General features: G+C 45.5%; 1 protein-coding gene across 2 annotated transcripts; it reads left to right on the top strand.

Moving 5' to 3' along the window:
• Positions 1-3968: 3968 nt before the first annotated feature.
• Positions 3969-23870, top strand: GPR161 (G protein-coupled receptor 161). Of its 2 annotated transcripts, none has more exons than XM_069944555.1 (6): positions 3969-4045; positions 8868-9271; positions 13535-14256; positions 15607-15711; positions 18314-18430; positions 22152-23870. In XM_069944555.1, the coding sequence occupies exons 2-6, from the start codon at positions 8910-8912 to the stop codon at positions 22388-22390; spliced, it is 1545 nt and encodes a 514-aa protein (XP_069800656.1). In that variant the 5' UTR covers positions 3969-4045; positions 8868-8909; the 3' UTR covers positions 22391-23870. The 2 variants fall into 2 exon arrangements, with proteins under 2 accessions (XP_069800656.1, XP_069800657.1); XM_069944556.1 differs by having other exon boundaries at positions 3999-4079.
• Positions 23871-25745: the final 1875 nt, after the last annotated feature.

Below are 25745 nucleotides of genomic sequence, written 5' to 3'. Positions count from 1 at the left end.
GCTAGAGGAATCCTATAGAAGTCAATGGGGGGCTTAAATTCTGCTTGAATTCTGCCTGAAAACTTTCTGCTTCAATTCCTCGAGAATTGCTGAGTGTGCACATAGCCTTACTGCCCAATTTTAGCAGATCCACGCTCATGATACCATTACATAATACCGCCACACCATGACCACTATCACTACAGAGCCTATAACAGTGCAGTGAGTGCAGTTACATCCAGTGACTCACAGGGGCGTCTTCTCTGATCAGATTCTTTCACCTTTTCATTCTCTCTATCCAGCGTAGGCCATCTTGAAGTCTCCCCCGGCTGTGAATCCTCTCTCCAGAATTTGCCAAAGAATCATTTAAGGCCCCAGCTCATACAATAGTTAGGTCCCCTGTACCCCTGTATAGTAGTTACATCCCTCTGTGCCCCCATAGTTTTAAGGTGTCCCTGTGCACCCACTTAATAATAATAATAATAATAAAAATAATAATGATAATAGGAGTGATCCTGGAAACTACAGGCCCGTAAGTCTAACATCTATAGTAGGTAAAGTATTTGAGGGGTTTGTAAGAGATGCTATACTGGAGTATCTTAATGAAAATAATCTTATGACGCAGCACCAGCATGGATTTATGAGGGATCGGTCCTGTCAGACTAATCTGATCGGCTTCTATGAAGAGGTAAGTTATAGACTGGACCGGGGGTAGACTGTGGATGTTGTGTATCTGGACTTTTCAAAGGCATTTGATACTGTGCAGCATGAAAGGTTGGTCTACAAAATGAGGATGTTGGGACTTGGGGAAAACCTATGCAAATGGTTAACTGGTTGTGTGATAGAAAACAGAAGGTGGTCATTGATGGAACATATTCAGATTGGGTTTTAGTTACTAGTGGGGTACCACAGGGGTCAGTGTTGGGTCCACTTCTGTTTAATATTTTTATTAATGATCTCGTAGAGGGGCTACACAGTAGAATCTCCATTTTTGCAGTTGACACTAAACTGGGTAAAGTAATCACCACAGAGGAGGATAATATCATATTACAGAGGGATTTGGAGAAGCTAGAGGCTTGGGCGGTGAAATGGCAAATGACGTTTAATGTGGATAAATGTAAGGTTATGCACTTGGGCCATAGAAATAATAAGTACAGTTATGTGCTAAATAATAAAACACTGGGTAAAACTACTTCTGAAAAGGACCTGGGGGTATTGGTGGACAGTAAACTCAACTTTAGTGATCAGTGCCAGGCAGCAGCTGCCAAGGCTAATAAAATAATGGGACGCATCAAAAGAGGTATAGATGCTAAAGATGAGAACATAGTTTTGCCTCTTTATAAATCACTGGTCAGACCACACATGGAATACTGTGTACAGTTTTGGCCACCGGTATATAAGAAGGACATAGGTGAACTGGAGCGGGTGCAGAGGAGGGCGACAAAGGTCATTAAGGGAATGGGTGGGTTACAGTACCAGGACAGGTTATCACGCTTGGGGTTATTTACGCTAGAAAAAAGATGTCTTAGGGGCGATCTGATCACAATGTACAAATATATGAATGGACAGTACAGAGATCTTTGTAGTGATCTTTTTACTCCTAGGTCTGTAACCATGACAAGGGGGCATCCTCTACGTCTAGAGGAAAGAAGATTTCATCATCAGCATCGACGCAGGTTCTTTACTGTACGAGCGGTAAGACTGTGGAACTCTCTGCCACATGATGTTGTCATGGCCGATTCATTAAATAAGTTCAAGGGAGGCCTGGATGATTTTCTTGAAAAATATAATATTACAAGTTATGGGCATTAGATTTCTGGTGATACGTTGATCCAGGGATTATTCTGATTGCCATTGGAGTCGGGGGGGAGTTTTCTCCCTGTGGTGGGGTGGTTGTCGTCTGCCTCATAGGGGTTTTTGCCTTCCCCTGGATTAACACAGTAGGGTTTCCCTAGGTTGAACCTGATGGACTCTTGTCTTCTTTCAACCTTATTTACTATGTTACTATGTTACTATGTATGTTCTGTGCCCCAGTATAGTAGTAAGGTCCCTATTAGAGATGAGCGAACCTGGAGCATGCTCGAGTCGATCTGAACCCGAACTTTCGGCATTTGATTAGCGGTGGCTGCTGAAGTTGGATAAAGCCCTAAGGCTATGTGGAAATCATGGATATAGTCATTGGCTGTATCCATGTTTTCCAGACAACCTTAGAGCTTTATCCAAGTTCAGGAGCCCCCGCTAATCAAATGCCGAACGTTCGGGTTTGGATAGACTCGAACCCGAACCCGGTTCGCTCATCTCTAGTCCCTATATAATATAGGACCCTCTGTACAGACCCCACATAGTATAAGGCCCCTGTGTGCAGCCCTTATGTAGTATAGACCCCTGTGTGCTGCCCTTAGTAGTATAGACTGCTATGTGCTGCCCCCAGTAGTCTATACCCTTTGTGCGCTGCCCTCAGTAGTATAAACCCCTTGTGTCCTGCCCCCAGTAGTATATAGATCCCATTGTTCTGTCCCCAGTAATATATAACCCCCTGCGTGCTGCCCGCAGTAGTATATACCCCTTTTGTGCTCCCTCCAGTAGTATATAGACCCCTGTGTGCTCCCAGTTATATAAAGCCCCCCCTGTGCGCTCCCCCAGTAGAATATAGCCCCCGTGCACTCCCTCAGTAGTATATAGACCCCTGTGTGCTTCTGCCAGTAGTATATAGACCCCTGTGTGCTCCCCCAGTAGTATATAGCCCCCCCAGGCGCTCCCCCAGTATTATATAGACCCCTGTGTGTTCCCCCAGTAGTATATAGCCCCGTGAGTACTCCCCCAGTAGTATATAGCTCCCTGTGCGCTTCCCCAGTAGTATATAGCCCCCGTGCACTCCCCCAGTAGTATATAGACCCCTGTGTGCTGCCGCCAGTAGTATATAGACCCCTGTATGCTCCCCCAGTATATAGCCCCCCTAGGCGCTCCCCCAGTAGTATATAGACCCCTGTATGCTCCCCCAGTATATAGCCCCCCTAGGCGCTCCCCCAGTAGTATATAGACCCCCGTGTGTTCCCCCAGTAGTATATAGCCCCCGTGAGTGCTCCCCCAGTAGTATATAGCCCCCTGTGTGCTCCCCCGTAGAAGTATTGACCCCTGTGCGCTCCTCCAGTAGTATATAGCCCCCTTGTGCCTTCCCCTAGTAGTATATAGCCCCCCTCTATGCTCCTCCAGTTATATAGACCCCCTGTCCCCTCCTATCATAGAGCATAACAAAAAAACAAAAACAAAACACTTCTACTCAACTGGGTCCGGTGTCTCCCCTTCTCTTCGCTCTTGTGGCCGCACTGCAGCGGTCACTAGAGGCCGCTCTGTCCTTGTCCTGGTGCACGGGTGACGTCACTGGAGCACCAGGACAAGGACAGAGCGGCCTCTTGTGACCGGCCACAAAATGACTAACAGGGAGGGAGCGGAGCAGCAGCGGGGGGGCCTGCAGGGGGCGCCATGGATGGGTAAGTAGATTTATTACTTTCCTATCCCGATGGCGCCCCCCCTGACAGGCTGTCGGACGGAGCCCTGTGTGAGAATTGCTTCAGGCTTCCCTAGGTTTCACACAATGTTTTTTGGAGCTGAAAAAGCCGCTGATCTTTTATCCTGTGCAGGTCAATAAGTGTTAGAAAGTCATTCAGATGTGTACATTATTTTGCAATTTATGTGTAAATTATATTTAGCTTCGGCTGCCTAGGCATGATGGGAGTTGTAGTTTTGCAATAGCAGACCTTTCACTATAGCCTGTTCTGCAGTGAATCCACCAGAATGGATTGTCTCCCTACAGCAACTACTCCCATATACACACACTCCATTCATTGTACAGAACCTCATGCTCTACCACAGAACCACCGAATCACGTGACTTGACACAGTCACGTGACTTGATGCTAGACAGACCCGATATTCCGATTTGAAACGCACTCATGCGTTCCACGGACCGGAAGCTACTCCAGATACGGCCTGTAGTTCCGGGGTCTTGCGGCTGCGGTTGTTGTGGACATGCTGTGCCGGAGGTAGATGCAGCCGGGAGACAGAAGGTATGAAGTATGCGTGCTGGAGGGCAGTCACGTGGTACGTGCCGGGTTGGAGCGGCAATGTATACGAGTAACTGCAGCGATTATTACAAGCTGTGTGCAACAATGGGATCTATAGAGAGCCGGGCAGTACTATGTATGGGGAGCAGGGGAGCCGGGCAGCACTATGTATGGGGGAGCAGCAGGGGAGCCGGGCAGCACTATGTATGGGGGAGCAGCAGGGGAGCCGGGCAGCACTATGTATGGGGAGCAGGGGAGCCGGGCAGCACTATGTATGGGGAGCAGGGGGGGAGAGCAGGGGAGCCGGGCAGCACTATGTATGGGGAGCAGGGGAGCCGGGCAGCACTATGTATGGGGAGCAGGGGAGCCGGGCAGCACTATGTATGGGGAGCAGGGGAGCCGGGCAGCACTATGTATGGGGAGCAGGGGAGCCGGGCATCACTATGTATGGGGAGCAGGGGAGCCGGGCATCACTATGTATGGGGAGCCGGGCAGCACTATGTATGGGGGAGCAGGAGGGGAGAGCAGGGGAGCCGGGCAGCACTATGTATGGGGAGCAGGGGGGGGAGGGGAGCCGGGCAGCACTATGTATGGGGAGCAGGGGAGCCGGGCATCACTATGTATGGGGAGCAGGGGGGGGGGAGGGGAGCCGGGCAGCACTATGTATGGGGAGCAGGGGAGCCGGGCATCACTATGTATGGGGAGCAGGGGAGCCGGGCATCACTATGTATGGGGGAGCAGGGGGGGAGAGCAGGGGAGCCGGGCATCACTGTGTATGGGGAGCAGGGGGGGAGAGCAGGGGAGCCGGGCAGCACTATGTATGGGGGAGCAGGGGGGGAGAGCAGGGGAGCCGGGCAGCACTATGTATGGGGGAGCTGGGGGGGAGAGCAGGGGAGCCGGGCAGTACTATGTATGGGGGAGCAGGGGGGGAGAGCAGGGGAGACGGGCAGTACTATGTATGGGGGAGCAGGGGGGGAGACCAGGGGAGCCGGGCAGCACTATGTATGGGGGAGCAGGGGGGGGAGAGCAGGGGAGCCGGGCATCACTATGTATGGGGGAGCAGGAGGGGAGAGCAGGGGAGCCGGGCAGCACTATGTATGGGGGAGCAGGAGGGGAGAGCCATAGAGAGCCGGGCAGCACTATGTATGGGGAGCAGGGGGGGAGAGCCATAGAGAGCCGGGCAGCACTATGTATGGGGGAGAGGAGAGGAGGGGAGCCGGGCATCACTGTGTATGGGGAGCAGGGGAGCCGGGCATCACTATGTATGGGGGAGCAGGGGGGGAGAGCAGGGGAGCCCGGCAGCACTATGTATGGGGGAGAGCAGGGGAGCCGGGCAGCACTATGTATGGCGGAGCAGAAGGGGAGCTATAGAGAGCCGGGCAGCACTATGTATGGGGGAGCAGGAGGGGAGAGCAGGGGAGCCGGGCAGCACTATGTATGGCGGAGCAGAAGGGGAGCTATAGAGAGCCGGGCAGCACTATGTATGGGGGAGCAGGAGGGGAGCTATAGAGAGCCCGGCAGCACTATGTATCGGGGAGAGCAGGGGAGCCGGGCAGCACTATGTATGGGGGGGCAGGAGGGGAGCTATAGAGAGCCCGGCAGCACTATGTATGGGGGAGAGCAGGGGAGCCGGGCAGCACTATGTATGGCGGAGCAGGAGGGGAGAGCAGGGGAGCCCGGCAGCACTATGTATGGGGGAGCAGGAGGGGAGAGCAGGGGAGCCCGGCAGCACTGTGTATGGAGGAGCAGGAGGGGAGAGCAGGGGAGCCCGGCAGCACTATGTATGGGGGAGCAGGGGGGGGGATCCATAGAGAGCCCGGCAGCACTATGTATGGCGGAGCAGGAGGGGAGAGCAGGGGAGCCATAGAGTGCCTGGCATCACTATGTATGGCGGAGCAGGGGGGGAGCCGGGCTGTGCGGGGAGATCCAGGATCCGATGCTGAGTATTATTACCCAGGAGCCTTCCCACATATATATACTCTCATATACCTTCTATCCACTTATATACTCCCATATACCTTATATCCACATATACCATATATCTACTATATACTCCCATATATCCTATACCAACCATATACTGACATTTACCCTATATCTACTATATACTCACATATACAATATATTTACCATATACTGGCATATATCCTATTCCAACCATATACTCGCATATACCTTATACCCACCATATACTCTCCATATACTCTCCATATACTCTCCATATACTCTCCATATACTCTCCATATACTCTCCATATACTCTTCATATACTCTCCATATACTCTCCATATACTCTTCATATACTCTTCATATACTCTTCATATACTCTCCATATACTCTCCATATACTCTCCATATACTCTCCATATACTCTCCATATACTCTCCATATACTCACATATATCCTATACCAACAATATGCTGATATATATCCTATACCCACCATATACCCACCCACCATATACTCACATATACCATATACTATACCAACCATATACTGACATATACCATATACTATACCAACCATATACTGACATATACCATGTACTATACCCACTATATACTGACATATACCATATACTCACCATATACCCACCCCATTCCCCTGTGATTGGTATAGCCATAGCCTATAGTGAGTGGTTCCTGCTGGAGGATTCTCATGGCTGCAGCAAGCAGTAGAATATATATTAGTAGACTAATGTTTCCTTCTATGATCCCTATAGTTGTTAGTATAAGCTCCCTGTTACTTCAGGCTGTATAGTGAGTTGCCCGGGATCCCCGCTTTATCTCACATACTGCTGAGATGCTCCTCTATACTGTAGAGGTGTCAGTAGGGACTATAGTGCACATTGCAGATTTGTTTTGGTCATATATGTGATGCTTTCTATGGATTTGTAGGGGTAAAGGGGTCTATGGTGGTAAAACGGGATGCCATCAGCTGCCGTCTTCCGCTGTTTTCCTGTCGTACCCCCATTTCGTCCTTTGCACACTTGGCTGTTGCAGTTAGAGGCCTGTCAGAGACGAGTGAATCTCGAGCACTCTCGTGTCTGTCTGAATCTAAACGCTCTGGCTGGAGAAGTTTCATGCAGCCCTAAGGAGTCTGGTAAAACAGGGATACAATTTGTAACAATGGCCGTGATTTATTCAAAACACACGTTCTATTGGAATGAATGGAATCCTGGCCGCAGCATATAGAGTACACATAGTATACGATCCAGCCGGGATTCTATCCGGCTGCTCGGAACACTGACATGTCAGTTTTCTGCGGCGGCTGTTCATTGAATAGCGGCCGCAGAGAACCTGTCAGTTCACACAATGGAGTGTGCGGCTCCGGTCACACGCTCCATTGTGTGCAGCTTTGAAGTGCATCCGAATTCACCAGAAATGAAGATCATCTGGCCGGTAATGTAGTACCGGCCTAGATGATCTTCAGTAACACCGGACATTCTGTGACCTGGCCGGGTCACAGAATGGCCAGTGTTTTATATGTAGTGTGAACCTGGCCTATGGTTGTATCCATGTTTTCCAGGCAGCCTTGGAGCCAACTTCTTCACTGGTAATGAAACACTGAGTGTTCAGGTTCGGACAGACCTGAGAGTGCTGGAGATTGGCTGATCTCTATTGCCCGTATACCCGTGTCACAGCTTCAGCCACTCACTGGTGTTATTGGTCTCATTCCATATTCATTTGGGTCCAGTGATTGGCGGCATTGGTATTATGGGTTTAAGGGCATGTCATTACTGCAAGTGGGCAAAACAAGTCCTTTAAATTGCCATCACTTTATAGGAATATGCAGGTTTGTTTATAAGGAGCTCAGGAATAAATGGTTTTTGGGCCTCCCCAGTCCCCTCCCCCCCCCCCCCCCCCCCCCCTTGTGCCGTGAATTTTAACATCTGCAGCCTATTTTTATAGTAAATCCCAATAAAATCCTTGAAATTTAGGGTTTTTGACATCAGTTTCAGGCCACTTTAGAGCAGAAAATCTCACCTGCAGAGAGAGGGCCTTATGATTTACTATATTTTTTGGAAAATCCCCATATATCAGACAGGGCTGGTTGGTTGGTGTCTGCTGTTACTATACCGCTGTCTGCTGTTACTGCTGTCTATTGTTACTATACCGATGTCTACTGTTACTATACCGATGTCTGCTGTCACTACTGTTACTATACCGATGTCTGCTGTTACTGCTGTCTGCTGCTACTATACTGCTGTCTGCTGTTACTATACCACCTTCTGCTATTACTGCTGTTGCTATACCGATGTCCGCTGTTGGGGAAAACAAGGATCATCATGGTAGATTTCAGCAAACCTCATTCTTTGTCCCCCAGGGTATATGCACTGCCATGTTTAATATGTGCATGCACTGTGACATATATGAATATAAATCTTAGGAGAAGTGACCTGACTAGTCACCTGACAAGATGGCGTTATCTGGGCCATACAAAAATAGGTTGTCTCCGTATCATGTTGAATTATGTATATAGACTGATACATGCGCTATTGGGTCATCATGGAATCATAAGTCCTGACTAGAGATGAGTGCAGCTCCAGCACGCTTGAGTCAGATTTCTCTGCATTTGATTACCAGTGACTGAAGAGGTTAGATGCAGCCCGAGGGAGTCCAAAAAAAACATGCAACCTATGGCTGTATCCATGTCTTCCAGGACTCCCTAGGGCTGCATCCAACCTCTTCAGCCACCGATAAGCAAGCTCTGGATCAGATGAAGCCAAGCATGCTTGAAGTTCACCTAACTCTAATAGCTATTGATGTAATACTGTTCTGTGTTATATAATTTTGGTTTCTTTCTTTCTTTTTTTTTTCTCTTTAGAGTCCCAGCAATGACTCAGATAGGATTCCATTGTGATTGACAATGAGCATCAACTCATCCGGAGGAAATGGCGTGGAAACAGAGTCTACCGTAGAAAATGGAGCTACCATTGTAGCCGAATCGATTGCCATCATTATTATTGACGTCCTGATTTGCCTTGGGAACCTTGTGATTGTCATCACCCTTTATAAGAAATCTTACCTCCTGTCTCTCAGCAATAAGTTTGTGTTTAGCCTGACCCTGTCCAATCTCCTCCTGTCTATGCTGGTCCTGCCGTTCGTGGTTGTCAGCTCAATCCTCAGAGAATGGATCTTTGGAGTGGTGTGGTGCAATTTTTCTGCGCTCCTCTACATGCTGATCAGCTCTGCCAGTATGCTTACCTTGGGGATTATAGCAATTGACAGGTCAGTAATACTTGTCTTTCCATGTCTTCTGTGCCTATAAATCTCTTTAGGGCTGGGTTCACACTACGTATATTTCAGTCAGTATTGTGGTCCTCCATATTGCAACCAAAACCAGGAGTGGATTAAAAACACAGAAAGGATCTGTCCACACAATGTTGAAATTGAGTGGATGGCCGTCATATAACAGTAAATAACGGCCATTATTTCAATATAATAGTCGTTTAAAATAACAGCAAATATTTGCCATTAATTGGCGGCCGTCCACTCGATTTCACCATTGTGTGAACAGATCCTTTCTGTGTTTTTAATCCATTCCTGGTTTTGGTTGCAATATGAGGACCACAATACTGGCTGAAATATACGTAGTGTGAACCCAGCCTTGATCTGAGTTTCATAAATATCAGGTCTTAAAGGAAACCTGTCACCGGTGACAGAGCCTGCCTGACCCCCCCCCCCCCCCAGTAAAGCCCCCAATACCTACTCGCTCCTGCTGGTCCCGCTCACGGTTTATTTAACCTCTGCCCGCAGAAGGACGTCCTGGTACGTCCTGCTGTGGGTGGGGAGGTTTAGAGAGGGGCCACTGCCACGAGCCCACTCTGAAACACTGCAGCTTTCTGCAGCCCGGTACCGCAGTTATTAGGACTGGTAAAAGCAGCTGTCAAACATGAAAGCTGCATTTAAAAAGTCCTCAATAGCCCCTCTCCCTGGTGTCCAGTGGGGGGATCCCCCTCCGTGATCGCATTGCGTTGTACTGGCTGGGTCAGGACTCCCGGGATCCCGCCTCGGCAATCCATGTATCTGGTCTGCAGCAGACAAGAATAATAGAGCACTGATCTATTGGATCTAAGTCCCCCAGGGGGCTTCTAATTATTTTATGTATTAATAAAAAATCCCCTCCTCTAATAAAAGTTTAAATGGCCCCCCTTTTCCCATTTTATAAATAAAAATAAATAAATAAACATGTTTGGTATTGCTGCGCGCGTAATCGCCCAAACTAGTAAATGATCACATTCCTGATTTCGCACCGTAAACGACGTAAGCACAAATTCCAGAGTGCAAAATTGTGCATTTTTGGTTGCATCAAATCCAGAAAAATTGTGGTTTTGCAACTGAGTTCCATTGAAGTGAATAGAGCTTAATTGCAAACCACACCTGAACTGGAGACAAGAAAGGTGCTGTTTCTAGAAGAAAGTGGCCATATTTTTTGGCCTGTTTAATCTCATATCTCTGATTTTCAGCCGGTGACTGACTGAGTGTTGTTGTTTAGCCAAGGGGGTGGGGCCTAATCTTTTATCCTATATACATTTATACATTTCTCAATTTTAATTGTGTTAGGAGTCAAAATAGGATTAACTTCAATGGGAGACTGAGAAAGGAAGATCTGTGATATTTTTTCTGTTTAGTTTTCCTTTGTTTTTTGTTGTTCAGATTGCAGAACCTGGTAGAGTCTCAGTGCACTAGAGAACCAGAGGTACTAAGGGTGCGGAGGTCTTGTCTACCGATTGGTGGCTCTATTATAACATAGAACAGACTTCCAAGTGTTCTCCTCATCCTAACAGCCCGGCCTTCAGTTCTTTCAGTACATTGTGGTCCTATAAATACACTTAACAAGGCTGTAAAAGTGGTGTTTGTCAGCTTGGGCCGTCGCCAATCACATAACACGTATGGCCGCTTATTTAAAGCCACATAGAACGCTGGAGCTGTTGCTGGCATTAAGGGGCTTTACACTTGTAAGGCTTGGGGACCCTTTGAGTTACCATGTAGTGTTTTCCAGGACTCCCTAGGGTGGCATTTAACTTGTGCTGCCGCGGGAATCAAGTGTTCAGTGCTCAGGTTTGGAGAACGTTGCCGAACCGGAACAGTTTGACAGGTCTGCTCAACACCAATTAACAGTCATATTAGGTTTCTTCCATTTTCTTATAATTGCATTGACAATGGTTGCCTTCTCACCAAGTTTCTTGCCTATTTTCCTTTATCCCATCCCAACCTTGTGCAGGTCTACAGTTTTGTCCCTGGTGTCCTTAGACAGCCATGGTGGAGAGGTTGAGTCGACAATTTTTTTTTTTATACAGGTAACACGCATTAAGCTTAGTTGACTGCACTCCATTCCATTAGGAAAAAAAAAAATAGGGATCATTAGTTCCGATCACCGCATAGGATTAAGCTGGCTACCTGTGTTATTTCAGTTCCCTTTGCACTTTGTGGTGCGTACAGTTTTTCCGAGGCTCCTCAATGCTTTACATGGAGTTCCTGGAACTAAATCCACATCTGCGGCCAGCAGCTCTCCGTACAGATCAGGCCATGTCCAGGCATTTACTTGAAGCCTAGGGGATGGATGTCGTACGGGCCAACGTCCACAGCTGTTGTATCTCAGGCTTTGACACTTGCTCCCATTTTTTTACGTGTGTTTAAAAAAGGGAAAAGTTCTTATTGAATGGTAGGAGTTCAGCTGTCGCGTTTTGGCCGGGGCCGGTGACCAGACGTGTTTATTGGCTTCAAGCACTTAAGTCGTGGCTCACAGCCCAGAAATTCAGAGGACGTTCTTGGTGTGAGGAACAAATGTCTCTTTGTATCCTACATTTCTAGAAATCCCTTTTCTGTCTGGTCTGAGAACTGTAATTAGCTAAATAAGGTAGTATAGGCTAACATAACCTTAATCTGGCAGAAGCGGGTGGGGGCAAGATTATCAAAGGCTCTGGATTATTCTTTGAAGAAATTCCGTTTTATTTTAGCACCCGTGCCTGTATATGTGCGATAATCTAGCAGATTGGTCCCTCTTTAAAGAGACTGTCAGTAGGTTTATGGTGCGTTTACACAGGCAGATTTATCTGACAGACTTTGGAAGCCAAAGCCAGGAATGGATTTGAAAAGAGGAGAAATCTTAGTCTTTCCTTTATGACCCGTTCCCTGTTTATGGTCTGGAACTGGCTTTGGCTTTAAAAATCTGTCAGATAAATCTGCCTGTGTAAACGCACCATTAGGCTGTCCTATGTAAGAGCATAAACTAGTGACAGAGAAGCTGAGCAGAATGATGTATCACTTACATTGTTCTGTGCAGCTGATCCAGAGATATCCTCCTGAATAACATGGACAATAAGTAGTCCTCTCCATTATGTGTGTGGGCTCAGTAGTCCTGGATATTTATGAGAAGCAGAAAACTCCGCCCACCAGCTGCTGATTGGCAGTTATCTATCCATGCTGTGTATAGGCAGTCACCTGTCAATCAGCAGCTGGGGGGAGGAGTATGGCAAGAATCCTGTTCTCCTGCATATTAGGAGAACGGCTAAACAAAATGATGAAAGTAATACACCGATCTGTTCAACATTTCTATCACTAGTTTATGCTGCCATCATTTAAGGCGGCATAAACCTAGTGACAGATTCCCTTTAAGGATCCCTTTGGATAGCTCAACCATTGGATTGAATGAACGAAAACAGGAAGCTCATGCAGCACTTTAATGTAACCATAGTTGGCAATTTTTCCTGCATAAATGATCCGATCAGCTGACAACTAAAAGTTTTCTCATTGATCTACTGATCGCTGGCCCTCGTCATTTATCAGAATTGAATGTTCCTTTCAACTTTTATTAAAGGGAAACTATCAGCACCTTAGAAGCATCTAGCCTGCTGATATCTCCCTATAGCACACAAGGCACTGAGGATGAAAGTTTCTTCACCTTCATCCTTGGCACCGTTTTCATGTAGGTTAATATCTAGGCTACTAAGGGGGTTTAGTTGCACAGAGGGCGAAACTACCAGTGCACCACACCACATTACTAGCCAAGGGATTAAATTACACTTCACAGCGCAGAGAAACTTACCTTCATCCTCGGCACCCCATGCACAATAGGTTAGATTAGTAGGTCAGATTTGGGACTGCAGCAAAAAAAAAAAAATTTTTGCAAAAAAACTGGTGTCAGAAAGTTATACAGATTTGTATAATAGATATTATAGATAGTGGTGGGTCTTTGCTGCCACCTCTGTCCATGTCAGGAACTGTCCAGAGCAGCAGCAAATCCCCATAGAAAACCTCTCCTGCTCTGGACAGAGGTGGCAGCAGAGAGCACTGTGTCAGACTGGAGAGAATGCACCCCTTCCTGCAGGACATACAGCAGCTGATAAGTACTAGAAGACTGGAGATGTTTAAATAAAAGTAAATTACAAATCTATAAAACTTTCTGACTCCAGACCCAGGCAGTAATCTGTATTACTCTCTCATTTTCATTGTGTGGTGACAGATTTTTGTTCTCTGTGCTCTATGCAGGTATTATGCTGTTCTTTATCCAATGGTCTATCCTATGAAGATAACTGGAAATCGGGCAGTATTGGCCATAGCCTACGTGTGGCTGCATTCCCTCATAGGATGCCTTCCTCCTCTTTTCGGTTGGTCATCGCTGGAGTTCGACCACTTTAAGTGGATGTGTGTAGCGGCATGGCACAAGGAGGCCGGGTACACCGCCTTTTGGCAGATATGGTGCGCTCTGCTCCCCTTCATCACTATGATGATTTGCTACGGCTTCATCTTCCGAGTGGCGCGTATAAAAGCTCGGAAGATCCACTGCGGAACTGTTATCATTGTACAGGAGTCATCCCAGAAGAACGGGAGGAAGAATTCCAGTACTTCCACATCATCCTCTGGAAGCAGAAGGAACGGATTTTCCAGCGTTGTCTATTCGGCTAACCAGTGCAAAGCCTTCATAACCATACTGGTTGTTATTGGGGCCTTTGTGCTGACCTGGGGGCCTTACATGATTGTCATAAGCACTGAGGCCTTATGGGGGAAGAATAGTGTTTCTCCTGTGGTAGAGACTATGGCTACCTGGCTATCCTTCACAAGTGCAATTTGCCATCCTCTCATTTATGGACTTTGGAACAAGACTGTGCGGAAGGAGCTTCTCAGCATGTGTTTTGGCAACCGCTACCGAGATCCGTTCCACCAGCAGCACAGAACTTCACGGATGTTCAGCATTTCTAATAGGATTACAGGTAATATTTTGAGCAAGAAAAGCGTTAGGCTGGGTTCACACTGCATTTTTGCAATCCGTTTTATGCAACAAAAAAAAGGATTTATTTGTGTGCATCCATTTGGATCCCTTTTTCCATTGACTTCCATTTTAAAGGCAAATAATCAGGCTGATATGGTTCCCTGAACCGCTGTATACAGCTCCTGCAGCAGATGCGGCACGTACCTGCTGCGACAGGAGCTGTATACCCGAAAAAAGCACTTTAATCACCCAGGCGCATGACAGGCACAGGCCGGGAAGTAGTCATCTTGGCGGCTCCCCGCCCGTCACTAGTCACTGCTCTCTGCCTATCAGCGGGATGAATGACAGAAAGAGAGGCCAGTAATGGACCTCTCTGCCTGTCATTCATCCTCTCCGAACGCGCTGACAGGCAGAGAGCAGTCACTAGAGAGCCGCCCAGATGACTACTTCCCCGCCGCTGCCTGTCACACGCCTGGGGGATTAAAGTCCTTTTTTTTCTGGGTATACAGCTACTGCTGCAGCCATGGCTGGTACGTGCCCCAGCTGCTGCAGGAGCTGTATACAGCGGTTCAGGGAACCATATCAGGCCGATTGGGCTGATTGGTTCCCTTTAAGAAAAAGATGAAAAAGCAGATCAAAACTCATCCTTTTTTTTTTTTTTTGTGTTTAAATCTCAAAAGAAAGTCTCACCTCGGCAATACTAGTGATAGCGGACGTCTATGTGTGAACTGCATCTAGTCCCCCCTTGGACTCGGCGGTGCTCAGTCATCCGTAGTAACAGACAGGTAGCAGGAACAACTTCGTATAGAGAGTAAAGATGAGGCACTCACCTAAGTATATGGTTACTTTACTGAAAAATCTTTATAGGAACACAGGACAGTGTCGAGTGAGTGAACGGGCGACAGCCTGTTTCGCGTGATGACGTTCACGCTTCCTCAGAGGAAAGAAGAGGAAGCGCAAACGTCATCACACGAAACAGGCTGTCACCCGTTCACTAACTTGACCGCGTCCTGTGTTCCTATGAAGATTTTTCAATAAAGTAACCATATGCTTATGGATGAGTGAGTGCCTCATCTTTACTCTCTATACGAAGTTGTTCCTTTTTTTTTTTTAGTGTACACAATAACGTGATCGACCTCATTTTTGTGTATGCTAAAAAAAGGATGCATTTTGACCCAAACGGAACGCACAAATGCATCCGTTTTTTCATGTGTTGCATAAAACAGATGAAAATAAAAAATTGCAAAAAGGCAGTGTGAACCCAGCCTTACAGAAAACTTTTTTGTATTTATGTGAGACTGCTGTGAACATTCACATATACTTTTACTGATGTTATCTCTTTCTTGAATAGATCTTGGATTGTCCCCACATCTAACTGCTCTGATGGCAAGTGGGAAGGATTCCGATCACCAAAGCACTACAACTAACACTGGTTTCAGCTACTCAAATGATTCAGGTAACTTTGTCTGTATCCAGTTGTATCTGCATTATAGAAATCTTTAGTCAATTTTGGTGTGTTTACTCACTTTACGTTCCTTTTGACCACTTGTCAATCATCCATTCTTTGAGATTAATGGGTAGTGATTGCAGGCAGATTTTCAATATACAGGTTTGTTTGTTTTTTTGCTTCTCTATGGTTAAATCAACATTATACATATGGCCACTAGGTGTCTCCCTTTTGTGTGCATGTGTACAGCTGCTGAATGTCCACATTCAGTAGCAGAGAATCCTGGGGGTGCTTGCATTGTATGGTCAGCTCTCCTGTCACATAGCACCAAAACCTCTGTAAGCACACAGTGACATTAAACTGACTGAATTGTTATGTAACAAAGAGAATTGTCTCCCTGTAAGCACATATAGCTGATAATAGAATTAGCAATAGTTAATAATATAATTATCCTAAGGTAATTGCCCTCAGCTGATATACAACCTGTATGATGCACAGGTGTCTTTTCTTGTGTGAGCGCACAAAGGACAGGGACTTCTTGTGTTTGGTCTCTTATTTTAAACAGAGAAAAGACCAGCTATCGGCATGGAGCGCAGTTTGGCCGTATGTATAACACTGATTTAGGGTGCGTTCACACCTACAGGATCTGCAGCAGATTTGATGCTGTGTTCAGTTATTTAAATGAAATCTGCTGCAGATCTGCTGCGGATCTGCAGCAGAAAATACGCTGTGGATCCGGTAAGTGTGAACGTACCTTTAAACATAGAAAAAAGTATAACAAATAGAGTGTGTTGCAAAACTGCTTGCAGTCACAATCGCTGTTCATTTCTTTAAAAGAAAAGTTTTTGACAGGCACGCTTTAAAACGTCCAGGTAGTTGTCAGAGTTTTCACTTGTACGGAGACTGTCGCTGTAGGAGCAGAGAGAGTATACCAGTATACACAAGGCTCAATGAGGCGTGTGTATACAACTCAGCAGGAGATATAAGGCATTTTGTTTATAATATATACAGTGGTGCCTTGGATTACGAGCATAATTCGTTCCGGGACCGTGCTTGTAATCCAAATCCACTCTTAAACCAAAGCAAATTTTCCCATAAGAAATCACAGAAATGCAGACAATTGGTTCCACACTCCAAAAATAATGATTTTTTATTCTGAATAACATGTAAAATAATGAAACAAACATTCAGAAACAGCAGAATATGTGATATTATAAGTTACTGTACAGTAATGGAGAAGATGGGAAACACAAGGACTGACAGAGACTGCAGGGAGCATGAAGAAATGAGCAGGGCAGATGTGGGCACATACATGCAGCGCTCTCTGTCCGGGGAGAGAGGGGTTACAGCTATGGAGAGATTACCTCCACAGTCCTGTCCCCTGATGCAAGCCCCAGCCTGAAGTGGATCTGTTATGATTTGGAAGGTGAAAAAGACCTTCTGGGTCTGAGTACAGGGCCCTAGACCCCGCTATACAGACCATGCCCCTCCTCCATGCACGCTCCCACAGTACAGGGAGCTCTTAAACCAAAGCAATGCTCTTAAACCAAGTCATAATTTTGAAAAACTGTGAGCTCTTATATCAAAACGCTCTTAAACCAAGGTACCACTGTATATGGACAAAATGCCTTTTTCATAAATATATATATATATATATATATATATATATATATATATATATATATGCAAAAAAGGGGTCCGTGGAGCCTCAGTTACGAGTCTCAAAACACGGGAATAGCCAGATATCCCTCTCTCCAGAGAAGGAAGCCCATTGCCAAGGGGTGTATCCTAGTGGGGAGAGCACCAAACCACCCTGATATGTAGTCCCTCAGGTCCTCACTCTGTTGCGAGCTTTAGGACCTAAATAGGGAAACACCAGGGTGGCCCCTGTGAGTCAAAGTCTAACTCTGTGGCGAGTATAACGACATAAGACAAGGGTAACCAAGGCTAGGCATCCATCCACAGACTGCAGTTTCGGGGTATTTGCCCCTCGTCAGTGTGGAGCAGGATTCTGGCTACTGGGGCAATGCTAAACAGACCAACAAAACACAACAATCACTGAACTCAGGGAGAACAGTGAAAAATTCCAATGGAGTACTCATGTACTCATTTATATATATATATATATATATATATATATATATATATATATATATATATATGAAAAAATTTAAGGTAACACCATTTAAAAGCGTATTTTAGCTGCAATTTGAGCTAATATTAATAATAAAAAGGACAGACAGTTATTTCTATTATTTTTAAAATATAATATAATATCAAAATTTTGTAAAATAAAAATAAAATATAAACAATAATCCCCAATGTTTTACACAAAAATGATTCAAATAACGAATTGACAGAAGAACTTATAGCTTTCAAATCCATATGTGCTTTTATGCCGCCTGAGCCAGGGGCAGCATGTAACAGACAGGGAGGGCAATTACATCATACAATCTATATTCTAGAGAATAATTGATAAATGTTAGATCCCAGGGACCCCTATTAGTTACTAGTGCATGGATCTCTAGTCCCTGTTACTGCTAACCTGGAATCAGATCAACAAGGCTAAACCAGTCACTCCATTATGACTTATTTTTCCCCCCTCCCTTAGGTACTGATGTCATGCTGCTAGACGACTGCAGCTCTGACAGCGCCCAGCACTCTCGCATCCTCTATTCCAGAAGGAAAAGTTCTGTTACTTTTGAAGATGAAGTGGAGCAAAAAAACGGTAAGGTTTTCAGACAACGGGCCAGATTTACTAAAATCATCTATGTGCAAACTGAGAGTAGACAGACTTCAAGTGCGGCAGATTGATCACTGTGGAGCAGGCTGGGTCATAAATCTTTAGCATCGGAAGACTAAGGGTCCATTTACACAGAAAGATTATCGGACAGATTATCTGCCAAAGATTTGAAGCCAAAGCCAGGAACAGACTATAAACAGAGATCAGGTCTTAAAGGAAAGTCTGAGATTTCTTCTCTTTTCAAATCCATTCCTGGCTTTGGCTTCAAATGTTTGGCAGATAATCTGACAGATAATCTTCCTGGGAAATGGACCCCAAGGCTGGGTTCACACTACATTTTTGCAATCCGTTTTAGCAATCTGTTTTTTTTTTTTGCAAATAAATGATGAAAAACTGATGCATGTGTGTGCATCCGTTTTTAAATTGAACGTAGTTGACCTCATTTATGTGTCTATTAAAAAAAAAAATATATGCAAAACAACACTGCAGAGACACCATCACGTGTCTTGACGTCAGTGAACTAGCCAGACCTTCCTCCGGGAAGGAACAACCAAGCCAAGGAATGTCTCCAATTAAGGAAACCACCTAAGCAAGGTATCCATCCACAGACAGCTGTTTTGGGGTTTTTGCCCCTCATCAGTGTGGCCGATTCTGGGGTCTCTGCTGCCTGAGGTTTGCCCCCTGAGTGTTGGCCGGCATTGCGCACCCTTAACTCCCCAAACCCCCCCCCCCCCCCCCCCCAACCGGCCGCTCAACCGGTCCCACGCCGCATCCGGCCCACGCTCTCCGCTGTCTCCACATCCCGTCAGGTCCCGCGACGTCACCCTGCAGCTCTCACGGACCTCCAGGCTGTGGTGAGTGAGCTGGGGTGAACCCGATTACCCCAGCGCATCCCCCACCGACCCCAGGCACTCACCACAGCCTGGAGGTCGATGACAGCTGCAGGGTGACGTCGCGGGACCTGACGGGATGTGGAGACAGCGGTGAGCGGCCGCTGTAATTTTTGTTAAGTGATACTTAACAAAAATTACAGCAGGGGGGACATAATGCCGCCCCCTGTCGGACCGCAAAATCTGCCGCCTAAGGTGGAAGGCTCATTCCGCCTCATGGCAGAAGCGGGCCTGTGTGGAGTAGGTTTCTGGCTAGTGGGGCAAATGAGGGCAAAAACCCTGAAACAGCTGTCTGTGGATGGATACCTTGCTTATGTGGTTTCCTTAATTGGAGACATTCCTTGGCTTAGTTGTTCCTTCCCGGAGGAAGGTCTGGCTAGTTCACTGACGTCAAGACACGTGATGGTGTCTCTGCAGTGTTGTTTTGCATATTTGATTTCCCAGGGGGCAATGTTCTAGAATACACTGACATTGAGACATGTGATGGTGTCTCTGCGGTGTTTTGGTTGATCTCCCTGAGGTCAGCCAGCATCCTTTTGCATTAAAAAAAAAAAAAAAAAAAAGGGATCCGTTTTGATATATTTTTTTAATAATGGAATTCAATGAAAAAACTGATCAAAATCGATTAGTATAGTAGTATTTTGTTTATTAGCTTGCATAACGTGCGCCAGAATTTTAAGCCATATATTATGTCGCACTTTAGTCCATGTCCCGTTTTTTTTCTGGTGGAAAAGTGTCTCGAAAGTGTCCGAGAAGCGTACATAATAACTCTGGATAAAAGTTCACAATTCGGGCACAGATGCATTAGTGGGCCACTCCACAGCAAAGGAAAGCTTTACCACACACTGCGAGGCCCCATCACCCTCAGATTGCAAACAGAACCAGGATTCTTGTCCATAGCAGTCTGGGTTTCTCATTCACCAGTGGCTGGATGTCAATGGCCGGACACATAGCGGGCTCCCAGACACCAAATTTCCTTCTGCAAATCATCTGAAAATGAACCCGGCAGAGATGGGGATGTAATGCCGGTGCCACCTGTGTCTGAATTGTGAACGAGGAAACTGTAGGAGCTGCTTGTTGGTTGCTCAAGCAATCCTCTGCAATACTGGTGGTCTTCCTGGGCTGAGCCGGTTTGCCACATGCCCCCACAATACCACTTCCCCTAATGCTGGGTTTACACATAGCGATAATTCACCCGATCGTACGATGAACGATTTCGAAGTAACAATTTTTTTTTTTATAACGATCAGCGTTTAGACGGAACGATATATCGTACAGAAAAATCGTTTTGCGATCGCTTGTCTATCTCGCACGTAGGTTAAATTGGTGAACGACTGTCTACACGGAACGATCTGCAAATTTTTTTTACGAAAGACGATTTAAGAACATGTAAGACCAAAATGAACGATTTCTCGCTCGTCGTTTTATCGTTCGCTGCGTTTACACGTACGATTATCGTTTAAATTCGATCGTTATCGTGCAATCGTTCCGTGTAAACGCAGCATAACACCTTGGTATGAAAGGCCTAGATGTCAATTAGAAACCGGATCAGCGGCAGAAAATTCTGCTTGGAAATTCTGCAGTGTGAACAACAGAGCGGAAATTCCATTAAACACAACGGGACATTGCTCTGTTTACATTTTACGGGAGGAATTTCAGGCGGAAATTAAGAGCGGATTCCTCTTCAATTCCTCTCCTATTCCTCAATGTGAACATACCTACAGAGGCAGAATACCCTCTCAGTGCCTTTTAAAGGGTATTCTGACCCCAGTGTAAACATTTATATGCTGCTGGGGCAGGGGGAAAAAAAACACAAAATATGCTTAGTCCTAGACCCCTACAGCTCCCATTCCATTACCTTGATTTTTTTTTTTTTAACCTTACCTTTTTTTTTTTTTAAATATTTTTAGTTTAAACGTCCCCTCAAGAGACAAAATATCTAAAAATTTAAATGTAGTAGGTTTCTGCGGCGGGCGGGAGATATAACTGACAGCTGACCAAAATTTGGCAATCAATTATTGAAGGTGTACGGCCACCTTTACTCGAGCACCGTGAGGTTCTCTGTCAAGCATCGAGCTCAGTTGTGCTGCGTTTACACGAAACGATAATTGGCCCGAACGTACGACTAACGACGTCGGAGTAACGATTTTCTTTCATAACTATCAGCATTTAGACGGTAGGATATATCGTACGGAAAATTTGTTTTGCGATCGCTTGAGCCTATCTCACACATTGGTTAAATCAGCGAACGACTGTTCACACGGAAGCAAATTTTTTGAGAACGATCAACGATTTGAGAACATGTTCAAAGATTAAAATGAACGATTTCTCGCTGGTCGTTTGATCGTTCGCTGCATTTACACGTACGATTATCGTTCGAATTCAATCGCTATCGCAAAAAATCGCTCAATAATCGTTACGTGTAAAGGCAGCATTAAGCACTCCAATGCTTGGTGGAGTACTATGCTCACTCAACACTGAAGACCTCTGGAGGGTTTTGCTAAGCAAATGGAAAAATACATAATAGAATACAATAGAATACAAATAGAAAAATACATAATCTGTGCCAAATGTATTAGTCTTTTTTTTTTTTTTTGCATTGAGAAAAGAGCAAAAAAAATAACAATGACCCATGTCCATGTGAATATTTACAAGGTTTGGTCTTGTAAAGGCAGGTTTCACGCTCTGTGAGCAAGAATGGGAAACTACTCAGACTGAGCCTGTGTAAAAAAAAAAAAAAAAGTTTTTATTTTTTTAAACCTGTGCATTTCTCATAGAAAACTTCTAAGGTCTGATGAACATACTTGTGTCCACAGATGCTAAAAAAGCCCCAGCCGAGGAAACCTCTACAGTGTCCTTAGAATCCTATGCGTTCAGTTTGGCCAAAGCCATTGAAATGGATGCAAAAATCAGCCTGTTCGGAGAAGAAGTATTGCGCACGCCTTCCACCGCGCAGCCCTCAACAGGGAATTCTGGGATGAACCGAGGTAACAGAAACCATGCCGCCCAGAAGCCGAGGGTCGTACTGCAAAGCATCGAGGAAGGGACCACATGACAATCTATACATGAATACAGGCGTTGCGATCATAGAAGGCTTCCACAGCGAGGATATCATGCAATGGGAAGTCCATGTGATTCATTCCTGGTGCCATGTGCTGTTGCCTATTTTCAACCACTTGCATAGAGTAGATATGAGAATGACCTCTATAGCGCTATACAATAATTGTAGCTCTTTGGTCACACCCAGTGTTATAAACCAGTAGGCCCTATTCCCACGTTCCGTGCAATGGAACGGATTATTGGGACTCCCGGCATCATGTAGCATTATGATGCCAGGAGCTCAGAAAAAGTTTAAATCTTTGCGCTACAGTACCGATTCAGCCGCACGTATATACTGACTCTGCACGGAACGTGGGAATAAGGCCTGTAGTATTGATGTTAATACGATAATCCCTTTTGTTACTTTTTTATGTTATTTTGTTTTTACATTTTGGTACTGTTGTTGCTTTTAAGATCTAAAACCGTTTTAATTTCTGATGACTGCAGCACACTTTTTTTGTATTTTTATTTTATTTTATACAAACGTATGTGTTCTTTTTATAGCACTAGATCTTTTGTTTACATATATTTATTTTATATTCATTGAGTGTTTTTTTTTTGTATTTTCTGCTCTAAAAGTGCATTTAATTTTTCAGAGGAAAGTGACACTGACTTTACACACTACATTTCATAGGTATAGTGCTTGTCTATGCTACCATGGTACTGTAAAAGACCTATAGAGTGAACATACAGTGCATTAGAGTGCTACATCTATACGTCAGTATTTCGTTTAGAATCGGACTAAATGGTTATTAAGTATTGTAATTTGTCTTGAAGATGGGAATTCCTGTATGGGAGTATTGTGTTTCATGAACCATGGGAAACAAATGAAACATTTGGGTATAGTAGTATTAAAGCCCTGAGTAGCTGCTATTTCTGAGACGTTCCTACTAGTACAGGACATGCAGAATTCAGATATTGAGTATTTTCACATGTAGAAATGAAAACCGCGCCATACCTTTCTACAGGTTTTGCAGCTCTGCAATTGAGATGTGCTGCAGTACCACACGCCAACTGAGGTTAGGGGTGGTGCTGTTTTTGGAAGAAAGCAGCCATGCTTTTCTAATCCTGGAGCAAACCCTCTTTAAATCTTGGTGCTGAATTGTCCTCCTTTTGCAGAATCAGATGATCGGTCTGGTTTTGCTTTTTATAAAACCTTTAGGGTAGAAACCCACTTGCCGGATCCGCGTACTTGCAGCGAGTCTCCCTGCGGATCCTGTCCCTATACTTTCAATGGCAGGCAAACACGCAGCAGGGATGTACATCTGCGGAGTTTGTCCGCAGCCCGCCCGGTTAACCCCCCCGGCCGCCGGAGCTGATACTTTACCTTCCCGGTGTCTTCAGCAAGCCGGAGCGGGCCCCGTCCGCCCACAGCCCCTTTAACACCTCCCGCAGCCCCGGCCGCCTGATCGCCCCCCTGCAGCCCCTGCCGCCCGATCGCCCCCCTGTAGCCCCGGCCGCCCGATTGCCGCTGTGTGCTCTTTGCTGGATATATCTTTTGCTTTGGCACCTTTCAGTTTACATCTGGGTATAGTGTTTTTGTTTTGTTTTTTTATGTAATCTTGGATATTTCTACATTGTCCAGTGTTAAAAATGCAGATTTTGTACTACTGTGATTTAGTAGTAACTGCCGATTTTTATACTCTGCTGCCAAATGTCTTATTATAATCAATATTGTATACATTAGTAATTACAGGGACAGGAGCCCCTTATACACCTGGGGGGGGGGGGGGGTCCTTGTTTGTTCTCTATGATGATGGATAACTGTATTATGGTTATTATGGTTTGTGTCTGTTCTTTTTCTAAAATGGAGTTGAAAGAACACAATTTGTTCTTCAGGTTGTCTTGCTCTTACCACATTTACCATATATCAAATAGCTCTCCTACCTGGGCACCAGTTCTGTAGTCTTCCGTGCTCTGCATAAGTGTATGTTCACACAGGGCAGAAAATTCAAGTGCTAGGCAGGATAAAAGAAATATGATCTTACCACCCCCGCTCCCTCGCTGGTGGCCGCATACTGACGCTCCAGTTCCAGGGACCTAGGTCATGATGTGTGAGGTCTGCTCAGCAAGTCATTGGCTGAGGCGGGGTCCCGCTAAGGCCGCTGACTGGCTGACCGTTTCTGTAATTGTGTCCCCCATACTGTACCCTTTACAAGGTACAACTTCTGTGAACCGAAGGAAGCTTTGAACATGAACAATTATTGTTCAGTGATTAAGGAGAAATATATATATAGTGGTGCTGTCTCTGGAAGAAAGTGGCCATGTTCCTTTAATGCTGGCTAACCCCTTTAATACAGAAGAACTGCTTATTGTGGATACAGAATTATGAATGATACGCTAGGGAGAAGGTGCAGATTCGCCCCTTCTCTCTGGCGTACGGCCCGCTCGCCCAATGGGCGGGCTGGGGGAGCTTGGGGGACGGGACCTCATTTATCATGATTTACACCTGTACGCCGGTCTTCATAAATCGCCCCCAAGGATATCAACAAATAGAATTGACTGCAAAAAAATTATTATAGCTCTTCTCCAGCATATATGTGAAAAGTCATTCTAAAATATTCCATTGGAAAAATGGAGAAAAAAGTGTTGCTATGTTGACCTTTTTCAGGTTTTCTTATCTACTGCTGGTCCAGTAAACAGAAGTCGGTAGAAAGCAGCCAAACATGGCAGCAGTAGCAGCTTCTAGATAAGTCGGCTACTTGGCTTTAGAGTTTTGACCAACCCTGGTATACAGAAGGTATTTGGGTTAGGAATATGGGAGACCTCTAGTGCCAGTGTGTCCATTTTGGGAATACAAATGTTTTAATATGTCTAGCACGGTGTACCTGTTCTTACTCCCGAATACTATAAGAACACATCACGACTAGTGTTCAACACAGAGGCCAAACTGTTCAGGTTCGGCGAAGTTCTCCAAAAGTCCTCCCTTTATATTTTTTAAAACTGCCATGTGTGATTCCAGCCTAAAGGTGCGTTCACACGTACAGGATCTGCAGCAGATTTGATGGTGCAGATTTGAATCTGCAGCAGATCCGCAGCAGATTTGATGGCCCAGAGTTACTTTGCATTGAATCTGCACCATCAAACCTGCTGCAGATCCTGTACGTGTGAGCGCACCTTTAGGGTACAAACCCACTTGACGTATTTGCTGCGTGAATCAGTCTTAAAAATAAGCAGGCAAAACGCAGGTTGGCTTTATACGATTGTTCTGCGTTAAAATACGCAATTGCGTATTTTTGAAGCGTGAAGCTACATGCGTTTTTCGCACAGGTTGTTAACAACTGATGCTTTGCTAACAACAAGCTTCACGC

Source organism: Dendropsophus ebraccatus, chromosome 11, assembly GCF_027789765.1.
Source record: "Dendropsophus ebraccatus isolate aDenEbr1 chromosome 11, aDenEbr1.pat, whole genome shotgun sequence".
Classification (NCBI taxonomy): Eukaryota; Metazoa; Chordata; class Amphibia; order Anura; family Hylidae; genus Dendropsophus; species Dendropsophus ebraccatus.
The sequence above is the reverse complement of the archived record's forward strand: the minus strand, read 5'-3'. Positions and strand labels throughout refer to the sequence as shown.

Coding starts and splice junctions, on each gene's coding strand:
- GPR161 (XM_069944555.1), top strand. CDS start 8,910: ATGAGCATCAACTCATCCGGAGGAAATGGCGTGGAAACAGAGTCTACC. Junction 9,272..13,534: donor GGGATTATAGCAATTGACAG/GTCAGTAATACT, acceptor TGCTCTATGCAG/GTATTATGCTGTTCTTTATC. Junction 18,431..22,151: donor TGAAGTGGAGCAAAAAAACG/GTAAGGTTTTCA, acceptor TTGTGTCCACAG/ATGCTAAAAAAGCCCCAGCC.